General features: G+C 36.4%; 1 protein-coding gene across 1 annotated transcript in view; it reads right to left on the bottom strand.

Annotated features, from left to right (window-relative positions):
* The window catches only part of LOC106874043 (integrator complex subunit 3), a 49,067-nt gene that overhangs the window by 2,626 nt on the left and 21,441 nt on the right, over positions 1 to 25,000 (bottom strand). The window contains exons 12-29 of the mRNA XM_014921606.3: positions 19,922 to 20,009; positions 15,400 to 15,479; positions 13,992 to 14,083; positions 13,766 to 13,857; positions 12,205 to 12,333; positions 11,891 to 12,023; positions 11,219 to 11,276; positions 10,815 to 10,918; positions 9,402 to 9,446; positions 8,495 to 8,614; positions 6,906 to 6,999; positions 5,622 to 5,681; positions 3,979 to 4,047; positions 3,539 to 3,614; positions 2,585 to 2,698; positions 1,818 to 1,866; positions 885 to 1,052; positions 250 to 341 (exon numbers count right to left, since the gene is read on the bottom strand). Of these exons, the coding sequence (XP_014777092.2) occupies positions 250 to 341; positions 885 to 1,052; positions 1,818 to 1,866; positions 2,585 to 2,698; positions 3,539 to 3,614; positions 3,979 to 4,047; positions 5,622 to 5,681; positions 6,906 to 6,999; positions 8,495 to 8,614; positions 9,402 to 9,446; positions 10,815 to 10,918; positions 11,219 to 11,276; positions 11,891 to 12,023; positions 12,205 to 12,333; positions 13,766 to 13,857; positions 13,992 to 14,083; positions 15,400 to 15,479; positions 19,922 to 20,009 (1,663 nt within the window). The remainder of the gene's footprint in view (positions 1 to 249; positions 342 to 884; positions 1,053 to 1,817; positions 1,867 to 2,584; positions 2,699 to 3,538; positions 3,615 to 3,978; positions 4,048 to 5,621; positions 5,682 to 6,905; positions 7,000 to 8,494; positions 8,615 to 9,401; positions 9,447 to 10,814; positions 10,919 to 11,218; positions 11,277 to 11,890; positions 12,024 to 12,204; positions 12,334 to 13,765; positions 13,858 to 13,991; positions 14,084 to 15,399; positions 15,480 to 19,921; positions 20,010 to 25,000) is intronic.

Raw genomic sequence — 25,000 nt, 5'->3', positions numbered from 1 at the left:
CAATTGTTCTTAGATTAGCTCAAGCCCACAGAGTTTGTCAGGAAAGGAGTCCAAACGATACTAGTATATGACTGGTATTTACTTCAAGAGATGCAGAGAGATGAAAGCTTTGACTCCAACAGGATTTGAACTCAGAATACAGAGAAAACTAAACACTACCAGGTATCACACAACTCAACCCATTCTGTCAGATCATTCTGGTTAATTAATAAAACAACAAAACAAAACAGATCTAATGTTAACACTTACAAGACACGTTTCGACACACCACCCTCATATGGTCCAAATGAGCAAGGACTTGATCTGGTGTTGGCATGTTATCGCGCTTGGCAGAATTATTTCTGAAAGACAAAATTCCAAAGTCGTACTTAATAATAATCTTTATCACAACACTCGGGTCAATTTCGTTTGGTTTTATTTCAACTAATTTAACTAATTTAACCCTTTGCTATTCAGATTTCTCTGCCAAATGTAATAATACTTATTTATTCAAATTGTTTCAAATCAGTCAATCAGTTATGCATTATCTCATAGTTTCAAGACTTCAATGAGGTTATTGTTTTCTTTTTAATGATATTGTTGGGTAGGTATAAGAGGCCAGATCTAGCCAATTTGAATATTTTAACCATTTTCGGCCAGTTTAAATGCTAAAGGATTAAATCTACTTTTCTCTGCTAATAAATGGAATACTTACTTATTCTTTTAAACCTTTGTCTTGTATTTGTTTTTTACAACTAGATGCTCTACAGATTGCTCACCATTCCAATTGCAGGAATATCATATAAGAACACATACCAAAACAGATGACAAAAAAAAAAAAAAACTAAAACAATTCTCAAAAACTTTTTGAACATAACAGAGATAAATTTAGAGGAAATGGTTACCTCTGCCGCTTCTTTGGTGTACTGTTTGATTTAGCAAGAAGGTTGTAAAGCAATTCTGCCAGTCGGTCCTCATATTCATGAGCCCAATTCTTGATAACAGACACCGTAAACAAATCCTGCTTCTTGTATTCTCGGCACATTAATGGTCGCAATAACTCGGCAGTTGGGCTGCAAGCAACAAGTAACATGTTCCCCTTATTTTACAGTTCATACCACAGGTATTCAAGCAAACATAACCATACATACACCCATAGGAACTCAAGTGCACGCATATACATACACCCGCAGACAAATATATACTAGCTGACACGTCATCACACACATATTCAGACAAGGATAAGCAAACCATACAAACACTTCCCTGTCAGCAGACATCATATACAGACTTAAGTCCATACATAAATACACACACAAACACACACTGATGTAATACAGGGAGCTGTTATACAGAGACATACGGATACATAAACACAAAGCCTGAAATATTGCTTTATAACAACATAGAAACTAAATAACAGACACACTTAAACACAGATCACCAGCACAAATGCATCAAGCTTATAACCATAATTATCACCACCGCCATCATCATCATCATCATCATCCACCTGATCATTTTCAGTGATTTTTAGATCTTTTGTGATAGTAAGAAACAATGAGTATAGTAGAAGGAGACAGTGTAATATCAATAATGATGTTGATGGTGAAGGTCAAAGGATTTGGTCAAAATGTCTGAGGGTTAAGGAGAGGGGGGGGGTGATTCTACTGAGAGAATTGGACTCAAAGTAATGCTAATAATGGAGATCACCATCATCGTTGTTTAACATCAGCTTTCCATGCTGGCATGGGCTGGACGGTTTGACTGAGGTCTGGCAAGCCAGTGGGGCTGCACCAGGTTCCAATTTGAATAAGAAATCTCTGAACCTGACTTACCATTCCTGTTTCAGCAATATCATGATACTGGCAAGTGCTTCTGAATGAGCTGTACAAAGAAACAAACGTTACAGATACATTATTATTATTATTATTATTATTATTATTATTATTGTTGTTGTTGTTATTGTTATTGTTATTGTTATTATTATTGTTATCATTATTGTTATCATTATTATTACTATTATCATTATTATTATCATTATTGTTATTATTATTATTATTATGCTTATCAAAGTGTTTTGGTAAGTGCCAATGCACAAAATCTTCGGTCCTTCAGTTACTTTGTAACTGCTACCAATACATGCACAACTTCTATAAACAAGTAGTTCTTGCTTTCCAATCTTCCAATTCACAAGTTTAAATCTTTTGAGAAATTTTTGAGACAAAAAAAAAAAAAAAAGAAACGTCTGCTTCCCAAAAATGATGCCTGAGCAGTTGATGTGCCAATCAGTGAAGCCAAAGTATGAGAGGTAATTGTTGTCGTTAACGGCAGGAGGGTGCTTATTGGCGGTGGGGGGAGCGGAGGGATGCACATGTATGTATGAGTATACATGCGTATATAGTGCATACATGTATATTTGCACATGTGTGTGTCCGTGTATGTTTATGTGTGTATGTATAGGAGTTACAGACTGTGTTTGTGTGTGGGAGAGTATTTGGTAGGTGAGAAAGGAGGGGGGGTGATTGAGTGTGTGTGTGTGTGTGTGAGTGTGTGTGTGTGCATGTATGTTTGAATTCCCCAATTAACAAGAAGTCACACTTACTGCAAAATTCCAGCTTTGGTAATACCGGCATGATATGTTCAACAGGTATACTATGAGCTGTGATTAGCTGCCACAGGAAATATTGTTCAATGGTTTCCCATTCCAAACTGGCATCTGGTGGATGAGAAATGGATGCAGAAGTAAAACAAATACAGCCACAAAACAATAGAAATATGTTATGAACTGAGCAGACAACATTATCTGAGGAACAAGAAACAAAGAGCATCAGGTATTAAGTAAATGTGGATCTCAAAAACCAGTGCATCATATTGACCCCTGTCCACTTAGAAGATCTCTTCAAAGGCATTACCGAACACTCATAAATTACATACTGCTCCTACTGCTTACAACGATAAGATGTACCAGTTCATAGATGAACTTAGCCAACAAGAGACATACAGAATCCCATATTCTGTCAAGTTAAAGACAGACAATCCAGTTTTTGTTTCTTTGTAGTGAATATCTAAACCAAATTAACCACATGGAATTTATCTTTTCTCCAAACAATGACAATGAAAAGAATTGAATTCAGTTACTGCAGGCTGGTGGAAATCTACTTTCCTTTGATAACCGAAGCTGCAGGAGTTCTTCTCCTCCTTACTTAAACTGTATATTCAGTTGTAACAGCATACTCTGAGTAGTCGTGGCACAAGTGCCACCATCAACATTACTTTTGACATAGGGTAACAACATTACACAAGACATGACATCTATTTACAATCTGATGGACACTGCCATTGAGAGTTGAGTATCTTAACCAAGGACATGGAAAGTGAACCAACAAAGCTTTCATTGATTGGCTGACACCTTACAGACAAATAAATATTCTCAATGAAATCAGGTGACAATACGAAAAGAAAAAAACCAAACAACAAAAGAAAACAAAGAGTAAAGAAAAACGAACGGAAATGATAATAAAACAAGAAAAACAAAAAGGGAAAGTAAAGAACTTACTGAGGACGTAGAGGAAGGAATCTTTGCGGAACATAATCAAGTGACCTTGGAGAATTTGACAAATGAGATCCTGCAACTGGAAATAATAAAGAATAATAAATAGGATTTGTTTCAAAGAAACACAAGGAGAGGATTATTGTTAATTGATATGGATACTAGTGTATTACTGGTACTTCATACAGTGACTATAGATGAGATGAAGAATAGCAGAGACAATGCTTTGGCAACAAACACATAACAACAATGCAGTCTGTTGTAGTACAATCAAAGACTAACAACAGTACAGTCAGGTGTATGTGACCTCGTGTAAACACGATGTACTACAACAATTAAAGCAAGTATATCTACGTGTATACCATACCAGCGATAGACTAATAACAACAGCCAGGATGACAACTAATATGAGAATGTGAGAAGGGGAAGAGAGAAAGTAAACTCACCTGAACAGCATCTATACAAGAAACTATCATCTGCAGCAGTTCTGTATTACCAATGACAATGTTTGGGAACTGAGAAGGAATCGAAGAAGAAGAAGAAGAAGAAAAAAAAGAAGCATTAGATGAAAATCCAGACAACTGCTTCTCTCAAATTTGAAACAAGAGATTTGAGGATTATTAAACAGACCCTAGTATTTTACAGGAACTTTATTGACTCTGAAGGTTGTCTTTGATAAAATTTGAAGTTAAACTGTAAAGAGCTGAAAGGAACAGGAGATATTTTGGTTGCCATGCTAATAATTTTGCTAAACAATCACCATTTTACTATTTGTAAATCTCACAACAAGAGATATACAGCAACAGTACTTTGGAGTAAAAGTTATTTGCCAACATAACATGGCAGTCCTGGTTTAGGACGAATGTTGCTGTAATTTAGCCCCAGGAGACGACATGATCTGTGTCCTTATATTTTCAAACAAGGGATACACAGATATTGTTTTGAGCTGAGTGGGGGTGCTAGATTCCCTTGTTCGAAAATATAAGGACACAGATCGTGTTGCATAGCCAGCTGGAGACGAGGTCTCCTGGGAATAAATTACAGCAACATCTGCCCTAAACCAGGACTGCCATGTTATATTGGCAAATGATATTTACTCCAAACCACCATTTTGTTCTTTATAATAATAATAGTTTCAAATTTTGGCACATGGCCAGCAATTTCAGGGGAAGAGGTAAGTCGATTATATCAACCCCAGTGCACAACTGGTACTTCTTTTATTAACCCCGAAAGAATGAAAAGCAATGTTGACCTCAGCAGAATTTGAACTCAGAACATCAAGAAAATGAAATGCTACTAAGTATTTGGCCCAGCATGCTAACAATTCTGCCAGCTTTTGCTGCCTTGTTATCCATAACAATAACACATTAAGAATTGGATACAATCAGCTGAGTCAGTCTTGGAACGTTGATGACAATTTCTTTATCAAACCAAGACGAACAAAAGACCAAAGTTGGTTTTAATGAAATTTGAATTCAGAATACAGAACCATAATACCGTACATATAGTGTTTAGGATGGCACTGACATTCCTTCCGACTACAGACATAGGCTGGAGCCAAATCAGTGATTGCAGTTACCTATGCCACTGGTTTCTGCTCTGTTAAAATCACTCACACACACCATTACAACATCACAGTTAAATGCTATTTGTTTATTATCAATGTACAATGCCCACAGACCACCTCCCCCATTAAATGACATCCTATGCAAGCACCTGCTTGATTTACTTTTCGCTTTTTAGCTAATCTGAGTCCCACAATGAAGACAGAACAGTGTCCAGTGTCTTTCAAGCTTCCTGTCAGTAAGATATAATGATTATTGTCAATGTGATTGATGCTCGGTTTGAAATGTTGCAGTTTAATGGTTGATGCAAACAAAAACAAGAGCAGGAAGAGTATCAGAGGCCTGTCATGGCACAGAAGGGTCAACGCTTTAGTACAGAAGCACACATACAAGAGATAAAGCAAGGGAGTTTAGCTGGGGATAGCATAGGGCTTATCAAGTTCTAAAGTCCTATATCAATGTGTAGTGCCATGGACAGGTAGTTCAGTAAGAAAACCATGAAAATAAACATGAAACCAACTTACATGTGTATAAATGTCAGGTAACAGATATGTAAATAACCTCACATCGTCTTCTTGACAGATCTAAACAAAAGGAGAAAAGAAATTGATGTAATTGGGTGGGGGGATGGTTTCTTGGGGGGGGGGTCTTTTTTTTTTTTTCTTTTTTCAATTTCAAAACCAACGGAATAACAGAAGAAAATAAAACTTAAAGTCTCAATAGCAACTCTTGTCACCGAAAACTGTCTGCTTTCCTTCTTCCATCATACAAGGCATTCTCATCTGCAATTAGCCTCTCCAGTTTCTCTATAACTTGCAGATATCTTGTGATTGGGACCAGGAACATAGCAACAGAACACACCTTCAGGGCTTTTAGTGGTTTTTGCATAATAACAATCAGAATGGTGGCACTACCATTGCAGACTTGGCTCTTGGGTTTCTTCAGCAGAGCCATTCTATTGTAAGAATCCAGTTTGCCTGCCTTCCTTTCTTCTGCCAGTTTTGGAAGATCTACAAAAACGGTGTGTGCAGCCCTTACTCTTCTACAAAAAATTTCTACAAGTATCGCTTGATTCTTTCCTATCTACTCCTACAAACCCTTTAGTGTTTGTTTAGACTAGCCATATTTGGCCCAAATAGTCTACAAGTTCAAACTGACCAAATGCAGCCTTTCAATGTCATTCTAAAAATAAACAATCACATCATCAAAATCTCAAAACTACAAGATTATGCAAAATTAATTCAAAACAATGTGAATACCTGAGTATTCCTTTTGACAAGGTAATCTGAATGCTAATGGTTTAAATATTAGTTTGCATCTAAAAAAAAAAAAAAACCCACTGGTTGCTGATAACTTTTTAAAATAGTGTCTAGAATCCAACTTGCATCAACCAAATGAAATAAGCATGATGTTTGATGCCTTCCTTAAGCAAGGAACTGAGGCAATTTTACTTGAGCAGATCTGTGGTGGTGGTGGTGGTGGTGGTGGTGGTAAAGCTGATCACACTAATACAACCAGATGCAACCCGCTTTTGACTTCCATATTAAGTTAATTGGTTATATGTACACATATGGTGCAAACAGAGGATCTGAAGGGAAATTGTTATTGCCTAGTCAGACTACATGATTTCTGATGTTATAATTTAAATAATTAAAAAAATAGATTAATTGGTTACCATTATGGAGTGGAGAAGAATAGCAATGTAAAAAAAAAAAAATACACTAAACAGTTATTTAGAAATTCAGAATAATAATTTCAGTTAAAAACTGACAGAAACAAAAAACAACAAAAAAACTAAGTATATTTACCCGTAAATCATTCATTAGGCAGGATTCCAAATCTTTTCCATCTAAACTCTTACAGAAATCACGATAACTGGACATTTTGTCATCATTGACTTTACTGAAAGTATAAAAATGAAAGCAAAATGTAATGTCTACTATTTAACTTTGCCCCTTTGGTATATGTGGCTATCCTGTCTGAACTAAACCTTCTCTGTCTCATTCAGACTACAATTTATTAACTTCTCTCTCTCTCTCTCTCTCTCATTCCATTTATCTATTCTTCCAACTACATTCAAAATAGATCACTCAACTCCAACTTTAGTAACCATCATCTATTTGTAAACACAAGTGGAATGATTAATCATCATCATCATCATCATCGTTTAACGTCTGCTTTCCATGCTAGCATGGGTTGGACGATTTGACTAAGGACTGGTGAAACCGGATGGCAACACCAGGCTCCAATCTGATTTGGCAAAATTTCTACAGCTGGATGCCCTTCCTAAATGAATAGTAATTTGTAAGTTCCGAGTTCAAATCCACTGCAGGTGTATCGTAGTGTAACTGGGCAGGACTCTTAATTCTACATGCCTCAGTCTATCTTTATAAAATTTCACCTGGATAAATCTGTACTCCAGTCAAGGGAAAATTTATCTCTCACAAACTGAATGCTATGAAACGAAAGCTAAACACTGGCACAATAAAGCCCTCCAGAGGTAAGAAGACATTAGCATTTTCTCACACAATATCTCTGCATGATACCTATTGTATAGTAAGAGTAGTGAGTCACTGAGTGAGTAGTGAGTATTTCTACCACCAGAAACACAACATAACACCAGTCCAAGTAATAGAAGTCCAACATCCAAATAATAAAGTCACTTACATCTCAGTATTTTAATAACTGGTCTTTTTATAGGTCACATAATTAAAATGTGTTGCAATATACAAGACTACTATTAAAGTCATTGCTTAGTAACCTGTAGCCTAGAAACATTGTGTCACTTACTAAGTTATTCACCAAGCTGAAGATAGAGATCACATTAAAAAGACAAATTTGGATCTTAGATCCAAATTTAAGAAGTGAAAATTACTACTCCCCACCATTTTAACCTTGCAAAAAAAATGCTTAAAATGATATTAAAACAGATATATTGTATCGATATGCAAAGACTATTTGCCTCAATGAAAAAAAACTAATACCAAGGTTAAGTTTACAGTGTGTAAATGGTTGAGTTGTTACCAGATAAACCAGTTGAGAGATTAACAGTTCACATACTGCCACCTGCATATCATTGTGTCACTGGCCAAGACTATTAAATCTTAAATGACCCAGTCCACCAAGCTGTAAAAAGGCACATCACAATATGCAAAAGAAGCATTGAAAGAATTGACAAGAGTTTTGTTAAGCTGAGTTCAACTTGTGTTACAAGTGTAGCTTGGAGAAGGATGGGAGTTGCTGGTTCCAGATAGAAAAACATTTCTTGAAAAACCAAAAATGAAAGTGAAAGAATTATTAGATCCTTACAAAATACAAGTAAATAGAAGTCAGGAAAAAAAAAAACAACAGACAACAAAAACATTAGCGTTCATAAAACTAAACTCTTCATCCTTACCTTACTTTTAGGAAATAGAGCATGTGATAACCTATATGGGGCTGTTTCTGGTACATTTCATCCATCAGGAACAATAATGGCTGTCGAATAGGATCCTCTTCAGCAGTAGAACAGAAGTTTCTGGAAGGGAACAAAATGCAATGCAAGAGACAATATAACAGAATTGAGAGACAATTGAAAGAAAAACAAAAGCAAGACTTCAAGATTTTGTGAAGGGTCATTTGAGATGATGGGTAAGTGAATCACTAATTCCCTTTTCTTTTCATTATTATACCCATGGCTGTATCTCTGGGATATTTTATAAGTTGAACAAATTATTTTCAGATATTCATCTTTTTATCACTAAACACTCAACTGTGAAGTAGCAAGAGAACCTGCTTTTTGTTCAGTCAGGAATTGGCAGAGTTAGCACACAAAAACTTAATTCTGTTATAGGATTGTATGACTAACATCACTTCAGTATCGTTGACCAATTTATAGCTTAGACGTTGGGCAGCAGATCTCATCTGGCATCCCTAGTTAACATCACCAACTGGTTCTTGCATGCTTTTTAACAGAATTATCCTTTTGCTGTAAATATTCAGACTTGGTCTCTCCAGGATAACAACAACTCAATACCTTCATGCAATACTTCCTATCACATAAAACCCATGAGTTATACTTTCTTCTTCCGTTTCCCATCAACAATTTCAAAGGTCCTATAAAGGTCCCAAAAGCTGACCTTTCTCCTCAGACTAAAACATAAAAGTAAACAAAAACTATAAATAAAAAAAGAAATAATAATTCCTAAATAAAGAGACAAGAAACATTTTGAGGTGAAAGTAAAATTTTCAAAGCCAGCAGCTTATCTGAATTTCAAGCAGGTTACAAAGTAAATTTTTTAAAAAACAAACCAATATTTACTTACCTAAATATCACAAATAGTGGTGTTCCTATAGAATCTTCAATGGACCTGAATAAGAAATGAATAAGTCACAGTTCATAAAAGTGATACAAAGCCTATATATTGAGAGGTAACAGGGTACAGTTGAGGGGATCAAGTCCACTACGTGACTGGTTCTTATTTTGCTGACCCTTGAAGGATGAAAGGGGAAAAAGAAGACAGTTAAATGAAACAAGGAGCTCGACTGATTCTGCCATCAACCACTGTAATAATAATCCTTTCTACTCAAGGCACAAGGCCTGAAATTTGGGGGAGGTGGATGAGTCGATTACATTGACCCCAATGTTCAACTGGTACTTAATTTATCGACCCCGAAAGGATGAGGGCAAAGTCGACCTTGACGGAATTTGAACTCAGAACGTAGCAACAGGTGAAATACTGCTAAGCATTTCATCCAGTTCACCACCTTAATAATATCATTATCATCGTCGTCATCGTTTAAACGTCCACTTTCCTTACTAGCATGGGTTGGACAGTCTGACTGAGGACTGGCAAACCAGGAGGCGACACCAGGCTCCAATCTGATCTGGCAAAGTTTCTACAGCTGGATGCCCTTCCTAACACCAACCACTCCGAGAGTGTAGTGGGTGCTTTTACGTGCCACCAGCACATGTGCCAGTAAGGCGACGCTGGCAACGATCACACTCAAATGGTGCTTTTTATGTGCCACCGGCACGGGAGCCAGTCAGCGGTCCTGGCAACAATCATGCTCGGATGTGCTTTTAACGTTCCACTGACACAAGTGCCAATCAGGTGGTACTGTCATTGGCCACGTCAGCGATTTTGATTTCACTTGCCTCAACAGGTTTTCGTAAGAAATTGTTAAAACTTTAACCAATTCCTGAACAAAGAAAATTCATTCCATATTGTCATGTTCAATAATGCTTTCTTTTTAAAATTATAAAGAGCATGGGGTTGCACCCTCACTCTGAAACCAGTTTTGGAGCAAATAAATTAATTAAAGTTGGCAGCCAGCTTTGAGACTCGAACTCACATCACCATGATTACAAGTCGCGGTGCTCTGAACTTTAAGCTAAACTGCCCTCACCACAAATTCTTCTGCAAATTTAAGATATATAGAAATCATGCTTTATGAGATGCTATCATACGTTAAATTCAAATTACGATGAAAGTAAACAAAGAAAGTTTGCTTTAGAAGTGTTGAGATGTCTTAGAAAATTCTGCAAAATAGGGGTAGTTTATCCTATTCAGGCTATATTATTAGCATTATCCTGCATTTGAGAATTTTAAAAAAATCATTTAACTTTTAAGACATTCCAATGCTTCTAAAGCAAACTTTGTTTGTTTGTTTCCTTTCATCGTAATTTGAATTTAAATTAATTAAAGTTTCTATAATAGAAGTTATTCATTACTTACTCTTCATCTACTTCCTGTGGAAATAAATTACTCATAAATAAATGGCCAAGGATTTGACACAAGCATATAGCAAGTGTAGATGCCATGTCTTGGTCAAAATCTTCCTGAAAAAGGAAAAAATAAATCAGTAAATAAGTGGATACGTGTGTGTGTGTGTGTGTTTGTATGATCCCTTATCATCATTTAGTGATCCTTCAGTTGCTACACTTACATATATTCTCTAAGAGTTAAAAACCCCAAATTATTTTAGAATGTAATTCAAAGCTGAAGGAAAACTTCAACCACAGATGTTTGAATACAGCAATTGTCTACAGAATTTTATAAAAAGGACGTCTTAATCAAAATATATCTTCTTATACAGAATTAAACTTAACAAGTTCTATAAAGAGTAAAACATTACTTACATCACGGAGAATATGTTGTACCATTTTGTCAATGATTTCACACTGGACTTCCTGATCCCTGTAAAAGATAAACACAGGCACACTGCAATATGTGGGAGGTTAAGAAAGAAAAAAAGCATAAAACTGCATCACAAAAAAAAGGTATAAGGGAAAATCGTTTGTGACTCTCTCTCCTCACTCTCCATCTATGTATGGTTCAGACAAATCTGAAAATTCATTCCTGATCACTCTTAATATTATCATCATTGTTGTCATCAACTTTGTATCTGCTTTTTCTAACCAGACATGGGTTTAACAGGTATGCAAATATACAGTTTTCTATGCATCTCACTTCTTATGCCAATTTTATCATAGGAGAGATCTCACACTGTATAGCCCCATGGCTTCCATAGACCCCTGGGACTCCAGTAAATCTTCCAAAAATTAACTGCCAATAATGAGGCAAAAAAACATGCAAACAGAGTTGTGTATTTTACCCCAGAGGAACAACCAGCAAAAATATTCATTTTGATATCCTTCTCTTTGTGTTACTCTGACCATCTCTGAAGAGGTTCAATTTTTGGAAAAGAGAGACAGAGCGAGACAGAGATGACGAAAACTAGGTTGACCGAGATGCTAAACGGTTGCACAACAAGTCACAGAGACAGCAACTTTTAGTAAGAAGCCACATACGTTTCATTCTGTAGCTCAATGGTCAACTGTCGCAGTTCATGCTGAAGAAGCTGGATGTGTTCAGTGATATCAATCGGCTGGAATCGGGGGCCGTTTCTGAAAGGCTTTATTTTGGTGTCACCAACCAGCTTCCCTAAATTCAAAACAAAATACAAAACACAAAATCAATAAGACTGCTACGAGTTACTAAAGAAATTCAAAATGACTGACAACAATATAAAACAAATTTAATATAGATGCAGTGAAACAAACAGAACTGCACTCATTAAACATTGCATGACATTCACAGATGATAATTAAAGAAAATAACTGACCTAATGGAATATCATCTTCATCATCACTAAACACTCCATCAGACAAGCTGCTCATCTCCACAATATGGTTCCCAGATTCACCAACATCAGCAGTGAGGTCTTTATTCACAGAAGCTTCTTCTTTGACAACTAAACAGAAATGATATTTGAAGTGACAATGGTGTTGATGATGATAATAATAATAATAATAATAATTAATAATCCTCTCTACAAAAAGGAACAAGACCTGAAATTCTGGGGGAGGGGAACAAGTCGATTACATCGACCCCAAAAGGATGAAAGGTAAAGTCTACCTTGGCAGAATTTGAACTTAGAACGTAGCAACAGGTGAAATACTGGTAAGTGTTTCACCCAGAGTGCTAACGATTCTGCCAGTTCGCCACCTTAAAAAATAATAATAATAATAATGCCTTCTAATTTTGGATACAACTACAAATTTATAGGGGAGAGGCGTAATCAAAATAACAGACCTTCAATGGTCTAGTAGCGTATATTTTCTCAATTTTGGTAGGATTTGAACTCACAACATAAAGTGACATCACTACATACAACAAAACAACTTTTGCCCACACTACTCTTTCACTACTCCATAAGCTTTTTCCTTTTTTTTTTTCTGTGTAGATCATTTTAAAGTTAAGCATCTTAAACTTAGACACTAAGTGTAGATGCTAACAACAACTGCTGACCTCATATCTGGTCAGTTGAGTATCCCCATCAACTCAGTTCTCTATAAACTTAATAATAATAAAAATAATATAAACAAAAGAGTAGAAATTTGTGGGGGAGGAAGAGTGGGTCAACAGCAGCACCCATTTCTGCCCTTAGTGCAGGGGAATGGCAGAAGTAGCCAGTACACCACTAATGCTTATTTTATTAACCTCTCTAATCAGTTACTGAGAGTACATCCATAGTAAGGTTGTTGAATTTAACTCCATAGAAAAGTTGTTAAATGTATGTCAACAACATAGTTGTTCACTATTTTTATAAAGAATAAAATGCCGTTTGCTATAAATCTGTAACAGGTTCAGAAAATTACTATTTGTAAATCTCACAACGAGAGATATTCAGCAACAGTACTTTTGAGCTGAGTGGAGGTGCTAGATTCCCTTGTTCGAGAATATAAGGACACAGATCGTGTCATATAGCCAACTGGAGATGATGTCTCCTGGGGCTAAATTACAGCAACATTCATCCTAAACCAGGACTGCCATATTACATTGGCAAAAATCTTTACTGTAACAGGATTGTTCATTATATTTCTGTAACAGAGTTGTTCACTGTAATTCGCTGTTTCTCTGTAACAAAGCTATTCACTATATTACTAACAGTATCGTTCACTGCATCTCAATAACAAGACCTTTCACTGTACCTCTATAACAGAGCTGTAACAAGGTCATTCACTACACCTCTATAACAGTGCAGTTCATAGTACCTGTGTAACAGGGCCATCCACTGCACCAACTGAATCTAGATTGTTCATTTATCTCTATAAAGAAGTTGACCATATTTCTATAACTGGGTTGAAAACAAAAAATGAATTAATAAACTAATGTCGACTTACTATCGGGAGAACAAAATTCAATGAAATTCTCTCTAATTAAAGCTCGGAGTTCTTTATCCAATTTGGGATTATCAAATAAAGGAGATAAAGACCTGAAAAGAACAAAAGACAAATAAAACATTAACAATTTATAAAAGAATTAAACACCTTACTTAGGTTAAAACAAGTGTTAAAACAACCCTTCTCACCATCATTGTCAAAGTGAAAACAGAGGAGGAATACTTACTGGAGAACACGTTTCTCAAGAATTGATCGCAAAGAAGTGTATATTCCTTGTCGTACTTGTACTGAGAGAGAAGGACAAAAATTGGGCATCACCTGCAACACACAGAAAAACAATGACAGCCAATATGTCCTCAACTCATTATTAATATCATTAAATAAGACGAGTACCAGTGGAGTACTGGGGTCAATATAATCAACAAGCCCCCTCCCCCACTAAACATTTCTGGCCTTGTGCTTAAAGTAGAAAGGATTATTATTACACGTAAAAGCACCTACTACACTCTCTGAGTGGTTGGCGTTAGGAAGGGCATCCAGCTGTAGAAACTCTGCCAAATTTAGATTGGAGCCTGGTGTTGCCACCCGGTTTCACCAGTCCTCAGTCAAATCGTCCAACCCATGCTAGCATGGAAAGCGGACGTTAAACGATGATGATGATGATGATGATGATGATGATGATGATGGCAAGCTGGCAGAATCGTTAGCATCATTTCATCTGTCATTATGGTCTGAGAGGCCCTGACAAGCAGCACGGGGAATGTACCATCTCATCAACAGAGATGTATCTCCTGAAGCAAAGGCAATGTTCACATGAATACTGGGCAGCCAAATCTTTGAAGTCATAGCCAAGATCTTCCCAAAGTGTTTTACTGCTAACATTTATACTCTCACTGACCATAAAATGTTAGTAACCACTTTTAACCGAGCAAGCACAACCAGATGATCATTTTTTTGTTTTATTGGCAAATGACAAATTTTATTCGGGTAGGGATCCAATCACTTTTTTTTAATTTTTTTTTTTACTCTTTTTACTCGTTTCAGTCTTTTGACTGTGGCCATGCTGGAGCACCGCCTTTAGTCGAACAAATCGACCCCAGGACTTATTCTTTGTAAGCCTAGTACTTATTCTATCGGTCTCTTTTGCTGAACCGCTAAGTTACGGGGACGTAAACACACCAGCATTGGTTGTCAAGCGATGTTGGGGGGACAAACACAGACACACAAACACACACACACACACACATATATATATACGACGGGCTTCTTTCAGTTTTCGTCTACCAAATCCACTCACAAGGCTTTGGTCGGCCCGAGGCTATAGTAGAAGACACTTGCCCAAGGTGCCATGCAGTGGGACTGAACCCGGAACCATGTGGTTGGTAAGCAAGCTACTTACCACACAGCCACTCCTACGCCTGTTACTTTTTATTCTAATAACCAAAAGAAACTCAGAAAGCAAAGCCAACTGTGGTAATATTTTAACTCAGAATCTAGTTCTGTCTCTCTACTTTGTCTTCTATCTTCTTCCATTGGAAGTGGAAACAAATAAATAAATAGCTGTGATGGAGTTGATTCAATCACATACAACCTCTACCATCAAAGAAAGAAAGAAAGAATTCAAGGTGAATTACCCGACACATAAAATCTAAAAGGGTTGCTGTGATAACAGGGTGTGGCCGCATGGAATGGTACATGACAAGAATTGCTGGCTCTGAAATAGAAGGACATGAAGGCAGGTAAGTGGAAACATATGCACAAGGTATACACAGACAGATTGTTGTACACAGAGAGAGAGAGACAGACAGACAGACAGATGTCTTTTGACTAAAGACAAGACTGAGAAATAGAGTGTTGTGACTTTCATACTAGCAGTGTGTGTGTGTGTGTGCGTGTGTGAAGTAACCAGAAGCCAAAACAAGCTCATGGTCTTTGTTCACTTGAAGCATTCCGCCTGTTCTGATTTTCACACACACACACACACACACACACACACACACCAGCACACATCTACTTTCCATGTTTGCAGGAATGAGATGTTCAGTTTTGTTTTTGTTACAAAGCTAATTTTTACATTTCAATGCTTTTCCAACCACAAACTAGAACAAGTCTTGCACAGAAGAATAAAGCAAAGATTTGAACACAGATCAATGGGTTTTTTTTTGTTTTTCCTTCATTATCTATTTTCCTTTCTTGGTTTAGTGTGGAGGAATGGGCCGTACGAACAGTCTTTACAGGCCTGCCCAAGTCATTGAGATTAACTTGAGTAGTTAACATCACATCATTATACTTCAAGGCTACTTTGTGTGTGTGCACGTGAGTGCATGCACATGTGTGTGTGTGTGTGTTTTAATTCAAAGGTAGGATGATTAGATATATCAGAAAAACAAGAGTATTTATAGAGCATGGCTAAAAATTGTTTTCCAAATGAAAATTAATATATTACCTGAAGAAAAACTAGAAATAAAAGAAAGAATAACAGTGGACACTCTCATTCAATACACACATGCATGTCTGTGTGCATATATCTAGGGAGTGCTAGTCCCTGGCTTTGGGTAAAAGAAAATACAGGAGTCAGTTAATTATGATTTTATTCAACATCTTCCCCTCTCAGATTCACACACTTACTGCAGTAGTCATTCAGTTTTTCTAAACCCTGTAAAAGACCTCCAGAAGGTTGGGCCTCCAACCAGGCGTTTCGCAATACCCTTAAAGCCAGGAACTTTTCAATAGCCCCTTGAGTGTGTGTACACACACACACACACACACACACATATGTGCATTTTATACGAAGCTATTTATATATATATATATGTGTGTACACACACTCTTGGAGTGTTCCAAAGTTTTCACTCAAACTGTGAAATAAAAGAAATATTCTTCTCCTGCCATTATATTATAATGAACTACAAAATTTGGAACATGTCTCACATAAATACATAGACAGACAGACAGATAGACAGATAGGTAGACAGACAGACAGATATATAGAGAAACAGATAGATAGACAGAGAGAAAGAGAGAGGGAGAAAGGAAACACATTTATATATATGTATACAGTGATTCAGAAGACTAGCATTTACATGGTTTTGTTACAATTTTGTTTTCTTATTTCCAATACATAATTGGAGATAATATTTATATATATATATATATATATATATATATATATATATATATATATATAATCTTACAAAAATATCATCAAAAGATGAAAGAATATTCATCGCCCTAAAAATGGTATCATCATCATCATATAATGATAATTTTATTCAGTTGTCCAGGTATACCTCGTTTAACTACCGAAGGTGGTTTGAGCAGCTGACACTATAAATGCCATGATAGGAGACCAATTATTCTGGAATTGAATTCCTGAGCTTTGGCACTGAACAGAAAACTGAGACCAGTAGGGTAGAGGGTGCAATGAATTGCAAGATAAAGGTTGTGGTGAGGGAGATGGCAGGGGGATGAGATATATATTAAGAAGGTCAAGTGGCCTCAGTTGTCGACCAGCCCATATCCATAAATACTAAAAGGACTTTTGAATCACCTGTATACACACACACACACACACACCACTGTATATACATAAGTTTCATAATTCATGAGTAGAATGAGGGAAATAACAACAATGAATTGGAAATTTATTAATACAAAATGGAGTGTTTGTTTAGCAATTACTGTTTTGGTTGGGTTTCTCTTAAACGTTTCCGTGAAAATAAATTTTAAGAACATGTCTGGTAGAAAAGAAAAAGGAGATGGAGGGGGGATAGGGGCCAATATAAGCTAAAGTTCCAAAGTGAGCCATTTTGGAATCCAATGATAAAAGCCAAATCGTCAGGACGCTTTCATCAGTTCACACTTTCACCTCAAGCATGCATTGTGCATTTTATACGAAGCTATTTATCATTTCTATGTACTCTATTCACAGGTGTGTGATCACAAGAACATTAAAAAAAAATGTTACATAAATGTGTATATTATTGAAATAATCATTGTTTCCTCTGTCCAATATATTCACTTTTAATTTCATTTATCCACTAGAATTTTAAACTTATTTGCGCATTTGAGTAGGTCAGTTTTGGAAGCTTTTTTATAGTTGGATGTTTGTCTTGTTCCCAGAGAAAACCATTCGACTTTAACGTAAAAGTAGTGACTGTAACTAGACAACTTGAAGCAAGAAGACTGCAGAACCTTTGTTAGTCAACCACAACACATTGGTTACATAAGGATTTGAACAGTCTGAAATGCATGTGGTATCTAGAATAAGAGGGGAAAAATACCCTGGTTAAAATCAACACAATATTCTGTAAAGATGATTGATGGTGGTGAAGGTTTGACATTTGAAGACAATATGATACAAAGTTAGATCTGTCTGTGCCCACAACAGAAAAAAAATAAACAATGGCAACTGCCAATACAATCACACTCCTTGTGCAGTCATCATCTTTTTTTGATTCACATTCTCAGTGTTTTATCGGTTACTCCACTTACAGTAACACAGTTTCCAATCACCATCCACTTGTAGTCAATCATTTTCAGGTTCAAAGTTAGATTTTTTTTTACTAATTCAATCACATTTTATCAATTACAAAATATTTGCTTCAGAAATTCTCCACATTCAGTAATTTTCGTTATTCAGTCACATCCCTTCATGCTACCAAATGTTTCTTCTTCTTTCTTCCCCCCCCCCCCTTATAATGTATTCCAATCAGAGGATATCATTACATCAAGACGCTTGCCCCCCCCCCTCCGTCCACTCCACCAACACTTTGTGATTTGAGCCACAGCAAATGGTGGTTTCCAAACATTTCCAAAACATTTTTAAATGCTTTCAGTTGTCAAATTAATGTTCACCTTTAAAAATGTCAATCAGTTGACAAAGACGGATAAGAAAAGTAATAACCAAAAAAAAAAAAAAGAAAACAAAAAAGAAATTGGTTAGGTGAAAACTGATAGGAATGCCCACACCCTGACTTTATCAATAAACACTTTACAGACAGCTGAATAGAGAAGACTGGATATTAGCACTTTACTAAACACAACCATATTTAAGTCTAAAATTCTACTAATACACTTGGGAAGTGTACTGACCATGCATGGCCAGCAAGACAAGTGTTGTTGAGACAATGCCTCTGTAAGCACCAACACAACACCAGGCTGTGTTGAATTTTTTTCTTTTCTGGTGAAACTACAATGATCTCTGGTCTTTTTAACTTCCTCATCCAATATAAAATGTAATCAATAACCCTACCCCCACCTCACACCCAAGCCTATTCATTATAACTCACTTTCCAAACCCACAACTAAACATTTTCCCAAATCTTGCAACTTCTTCTTAACCCATCTTTTTCTCTACAGCCACAAATCTACCAAAATTCAAATGAAACACCAAATGCACAAACCTCACCCCAACTGTCCTCATCTCCCAATATTGGAGGATCCCAAAAGGCTACGGGCATTGCCTCACCTCCTCATATTCATAAAAACATAAACGAAATGAAGCCCTCATATTTTCATGTCCTCATATGAGAGAAAAAGATCACAAGAGACCAAAGTGTTTCCAAAAAAAAGAGAGAAAAGAATTACAGCCAATAGTGGTCACAATCAAATGCAATGAGCCAACATAAAAACCTTTATGCAGTCACTCAAATGGCTAAAAACAACAGCTAAATCTTTCAAATCACACCTACTGCTTTAGATAAAAGATACATTGGACAATATAATCCCTGATATACAAAAAGAGAGAGTGGTCACAGCTAGAATACCATTAATTATATAAAAACCACTTAATCGGGGCTGACACAAAATGCCATGAATTATATAAGTTCGGCTCAATCAAGGCTGATTTGATGCTAAACAATAAATAGCTGATTCTTTCTTTTTACTTTTACTAAATATCAGAGAGGACTCATTCAATTAATTTTCTATAAGAAAAGAAATACCCACTTTGTAAAATTTCTGCCAGTCACTCATTAAAATAGCTCTAATGCTATGAATAAAGTGACTAAGAGAAGACGACACTACTTTAAGAAAAAAAAAGATGGGAGGGGAGGGGAAAGAGGGTCGGAAGAATTTGCTATGTTGTAAAGTATTGAGACATGAGGTCTGCTAGATAGGAGAAAAATCTAAGGAACATAATCTAAAAGAACTTACCAATATTCATAATGCTATCTTTGTCAGGGTCAAATAACAGCCAGTCATAAAAGAGACTCAATTTCACATTTGAAGCTGCGACATTCGACTATACAGAACAGAATGCCAACATGTTAAACCAAGAAACATACAATGCAAAAAAAAAAAAATAATAATAATAAATAAAAAGTCACTATTATTTAATTGGGGGTTCTTTGTTTGGTTAAAATGTTTTTGTTCTATTTTTTTAAGCAAAATAAAAAAAATATATACGTGCAAAGATATAAATTCATTTAACGCTACACACTAGTGTAACACATTCAGTGTATTGATCAATTGATCTTTTGTGATCAGAAATATACAATAATGAGTTATCAGCATTAATAACATCGACGAAGCAATTTATCTAGAATTAGAAATCAAACCTTTATCAGAATTTTTCTTTTCCAGCCTTACCAACGATGCCAGAGAGGCACACCATTTTATTATATTCTGTAAAGAGACATCAATGACTCAAAGACCTTGATCAATCATATTTACTACCATTTTCTTCTCATATACAGAGACATATTTTTGTAAGAATCTCTTATCAAACATTGAAGTTTGATACATGCCATGCACAAAACTTTAGGCTTTTGAGTCACTTCTGCAGCTTTACAGCACAAAAATACAGAGATATTTATGCTTTGCATACCAAATTCTGTTTCTCTTGTTTGTGCCACCAAACCTTATGTTAAGTACCTGTGATTATTTTCATATCATGGCTTCACACTGGTGTCCAGTTACCTGGTTGGACCATGCCCAGCTTTTAAGATAAACGGTCGTTTGTTTTTGTGCGTGTGCATACACACACACAGACACACACTTACATCCATACACATGTACATTTATACAGCCACATACAAGATTTCCTCACTCCAATGACAGAGATATAGGCCACATTGAGAGGAAGCCATGGGCTCCAATATCCCTTGTCTGGGACTCTACAGGAATCCAGTCAAGCTGTTATTCTACTAAACGAAAGATAACTGCAACTCTTCCAAAATCTCCAGACCCAAAATGAGCAGTTTGCGAAGTGCTGGACTTGTTACTACATATCACACCATCTTGCCATCTCTATACTGCCAGCCACCACTTCCTATCCACTTCTGTGCTACTTTCAATCAGCATCCATCTTTCATTCTTATTATCATTTCCCCCTCCCCCACCCCTGTTCATCTTTCATTAACTTCATCCCCTAAACAATCTGACCACCTCCATCACTCCCACTTTTGCAACTTTACCCTATCCCTCATCACCCCCCCCCACCCCCCAACACACACACACACACTTTCCTGATTCTTCTGTATCTATGTTCCATTCATTTTCTTCAACACATCACCATGAAGGCATGTACTAACACTCTGTCACCATTATATTTACCTCACTTCTTAGCCCCACTCCAGCCTGGCCCATCCCATCCACTCAAGTAAAACATGAAGTAGGCATGGACGTCCACCGTCCCTCCTATCATACTTGAACCTCTCACCACTTCACATAAGGCGACAACCCTGTCACCTATTCTCCTGCTCAGTTCAGTGGTGAGGAGCTCTTCTTTACTCTTGCAAGAGTCACCTTGTAACTTCAGTCTGACATATTACAAGGTGACCCCACTGGTGCTGGTGCTACAAAAATAGCACCTCGTACACTCTATGAAGTGGTTGGTGTTATGAAGGGCATCCGGCCATAGAAAGCATGTTAAAACTGAGACACTGGAGCAGGATGTAGTTCTCTGACTCTCACTGGATGCTGTTGGTACATTCAACACATACCAGCATGGAAAACAGATATAAAAATAATAATGATGACGATATAACACACCCACACCAACACACATATTGATGTAGGCTGGATTGAATTAAAACAAAAACAAGATTCTAAAATATAGAGAATTCTTAATTACAGATAAAAATCTGAGAAATATATTCAATAAAAATAATTATGGCACTCGTGCTTCTTTCTCCACCTCCTCCTCCTCCTCCTCAATAATTCCCATTGAAAAAAAATACCCTTTCACCATTTCCTCTCTCTCTCTCTCTCCCCCACAACGTGTTCAACTTGAAGCATTTGCCTTTCTCTTCTTTCTTAAAGCCGAACATTTATTCCACTCTTTCGACTTCCCATTACCATGTGGCAATGCTAAACAGCATACGTCATCTCAGATTCAACACTTCTACGTAAATATGTAATGGAAGGAAATGAGATAATCCTGTGATAATTAGATAAGAACATATGCAGCTTTGTATTTAGGTCAATCCCAACAGAGCTCTGAAAATATGAAGAGAGAAAAATGCAATGTTGTTACGGCATAAATATGGAAATAGACACTCAAGAACTCAATGTCGCCGATCTCTTCCTCATTCCAGCCATTGGGGATATCAAAAACGAAAAGAATTTAAATGACAGCAATGACTTGCAAAATAACATCCAGGAAGTAGCTACAGTTCGTAGATAGAAGAGCTTTTCTCTTTAACCAACAGCAAAAACAATGTCACTTCTAGCACTGCTTTATTTTAAGGATCACATTCTGCCTGGTGTCTGACCCTGTTCTATACAGGCAGCCTTTTGACTGTCATCAGAGATTTACTAATCTTGTCAGTGTTCAGCTCTGTTGGATTATTTATGAAAGATTAGCCCGTTAGTGTTTGCATTATTCTGCCAAAATTAATGCTTTTTTATTTACATTGTTTTGAAGTAATCGTACATTATCTTGTAGCTATGGGATTTTGATGAGGTAGCTGTTAATTTTTAAAACAATATTGTAGGGTTGGTGTGAGAGACCAGATCTGGCCAGTTTGAACATAAAACAGGCAGAATACTTTTGGCCGGATATGGCCGGTTTAAATGCTAAAGGGTTAAAAAAGAAAATCAGTGAATCTTTTGAATGAAGATTATACATTTGATTTCAATTGGTGGGTAAACCAGATCAATCACTATATTTAATAGGGTTCATATTTTTGTAAGAATTTCCTGTTCTTCCTGGGACATCTACTCTTATTATATACATTAATCGCCATTCTTTATTAAACCAGTCTTATCTCATTTTAGGAGTTTGGAATCCAATTTCATCTTCAACAATAAGGGGGGGGGGGGGGGGGGGGAATTTGCTTTAATAAGTTCCAAAAGAGTGTCTCCTGCTATATTTAATGAGATTTGTATTTGCCAGGCAATAAAGATTCAAAATCTTATATTGGATGTCCAAATATGCACATCACTGATGACAGCAGCCAAATATTTCTTGAGATGCACAGATATTCTAAGGGCATTTGCATCCAATTCATCATTTGGTCCAGTTGTGCAGTCATGCTTCATGCAAACCCATAATGAACCAAGCCTCCCCAATCAATCGTCGAAGGTACAAATAACCACAACACTCACACTACAGTTTGCCTCTGTTCAACCAGCAAATAAAATACGACTTTGTTAAATTCGATGAAAACATTGTCTATTTTGTATTTAGGCTACTGTCACAAATTATAGAATTCTGACCGAGAGAAAAAGATGCACAGAAGTATTACACAAGCATTTCTCAATGACATTAATGGCATCATAAGTGAAAGAAATTAGTTTCTTTTTTTGGAAACAACTCCAATCCAAGAACTAAGTCCACCAAGAGATCATAATGCTTGCTAAGTCTTAAAATACACTCATTTCAAACATAATTGGGAAACATCATCGTTTTTATAAAAAGATGAAAACTGCAATGTTAATGTCTTTCTTAGCAGCAGTGATGCAGATGGAGTGGAATCCAAGGAGATTCCAAATACAAACTGAGTTTATCTGTAGACTCAAAACTCACACTACATTCTTGACTCCTATTGATTCCTTAAATTAGGAACAAAATGATTCTATATGAGTTGCGGATATTAAAGCAATGGACATTGACTGTGTATTTAGATAAGTGCTTCATTTAATTATGGGGAACAAATCTGAGATCCTTCGGAAATTTTCATTTTAAAATGTTTTCTCACATTCTTGTGGGTTGAGCAGGTTTACATACAACTTATTGACACTTGTGTCATATTGCCAATCAGGTGAAGCACTTTGAGATCTGACATCCCTGCTTCTTCCTTTCTCTTCCTTAATATGCAAGAAACTAGCCATCATATCTCACAGAAATTTCATCTCACAACCATGTAAAGCTTCAGAATCTAAAGTTAAGGAACAGTTTCTTTTTATGAACTGTTGTGCCTCAAGAATATCTTCCATTTTCAACATTAGCATCATAAAATGTGTGTAGGTCTCTGTGTATATGTGTGTGTGTGTGTGTGTGTGTGTGTGTGTGTGTGTGTATATATATATATATATATATATATATATATGGTGGATAAATATTCTTTATTTGTGAATTAACAAGAGTATACTTGGAGACAAGTAACAACATTCCATGGAGCAGGCTTGATGGTTGTTGAGAGATTTCTCTCAGCATAAAACCAATAGCAGCCTTGTTAACCCACAAATAAACTCTGTGTGTGTGTGTGTGTGTGTATACACACACACACACATGTATAAATCGTTTTTAGCAATGGAACACAAAATAGATTAAGCTATAAAATGGTGTAAATATTGGGATAAAAAACTCTTTGGATGGAAAAAGTCAAAGGCTGCCTTTAAAAGCAGACACGCACACACACAGATGTGGATGTGTGTATGCATCTATGTATGTGTATCTGTGCAGGTGTGTATGAGTGAGTGCCTATTTTCTTTATCTTGACCTGTGCTGATTGTAAATAATGCATCACCATTCATACAAACTGTGCCGTTTGCTTTCAGTCCTCCACAAAAGCATATTCAGACTGTTTATTGTTTGATAGCCAGGGGAAGAATGATAACCTTGCTTGGAAACAAATGTTGCCGATAGAAAGGGCATCAGGCTGTAGAAATTTTCTGCCTCAACAAAGTCTCAAGCACAGAAACGTAAACATCAATGATGATGAGGAAATATACACATACATACACACATGATATATACATGTTCAAAAATGTAAAAAATATAGATTACTGCTTTTGCTTACAAATGGGGTGAAAGAGTACTCAATGCATGAAGCAGAGCGTGTATAT

Source organism: Octopus bimaculoides, chromosome 16 (assembly GCF_046866305.1).
Source record: "Octopus bimaculoides isolate indiv1 chromosome 16, ASM4686630v1, whole genome shotgun sequence".
Lineage (NCBI taxonomy): Eukaryota > Metazoa > Mollusca > Cephalopoda > Octopoda > Octopodidae > Octopus > Octopus bimaculoides.
This window is presented reverse-complemented; position numbering and strand designations above follow the sequence as displayed.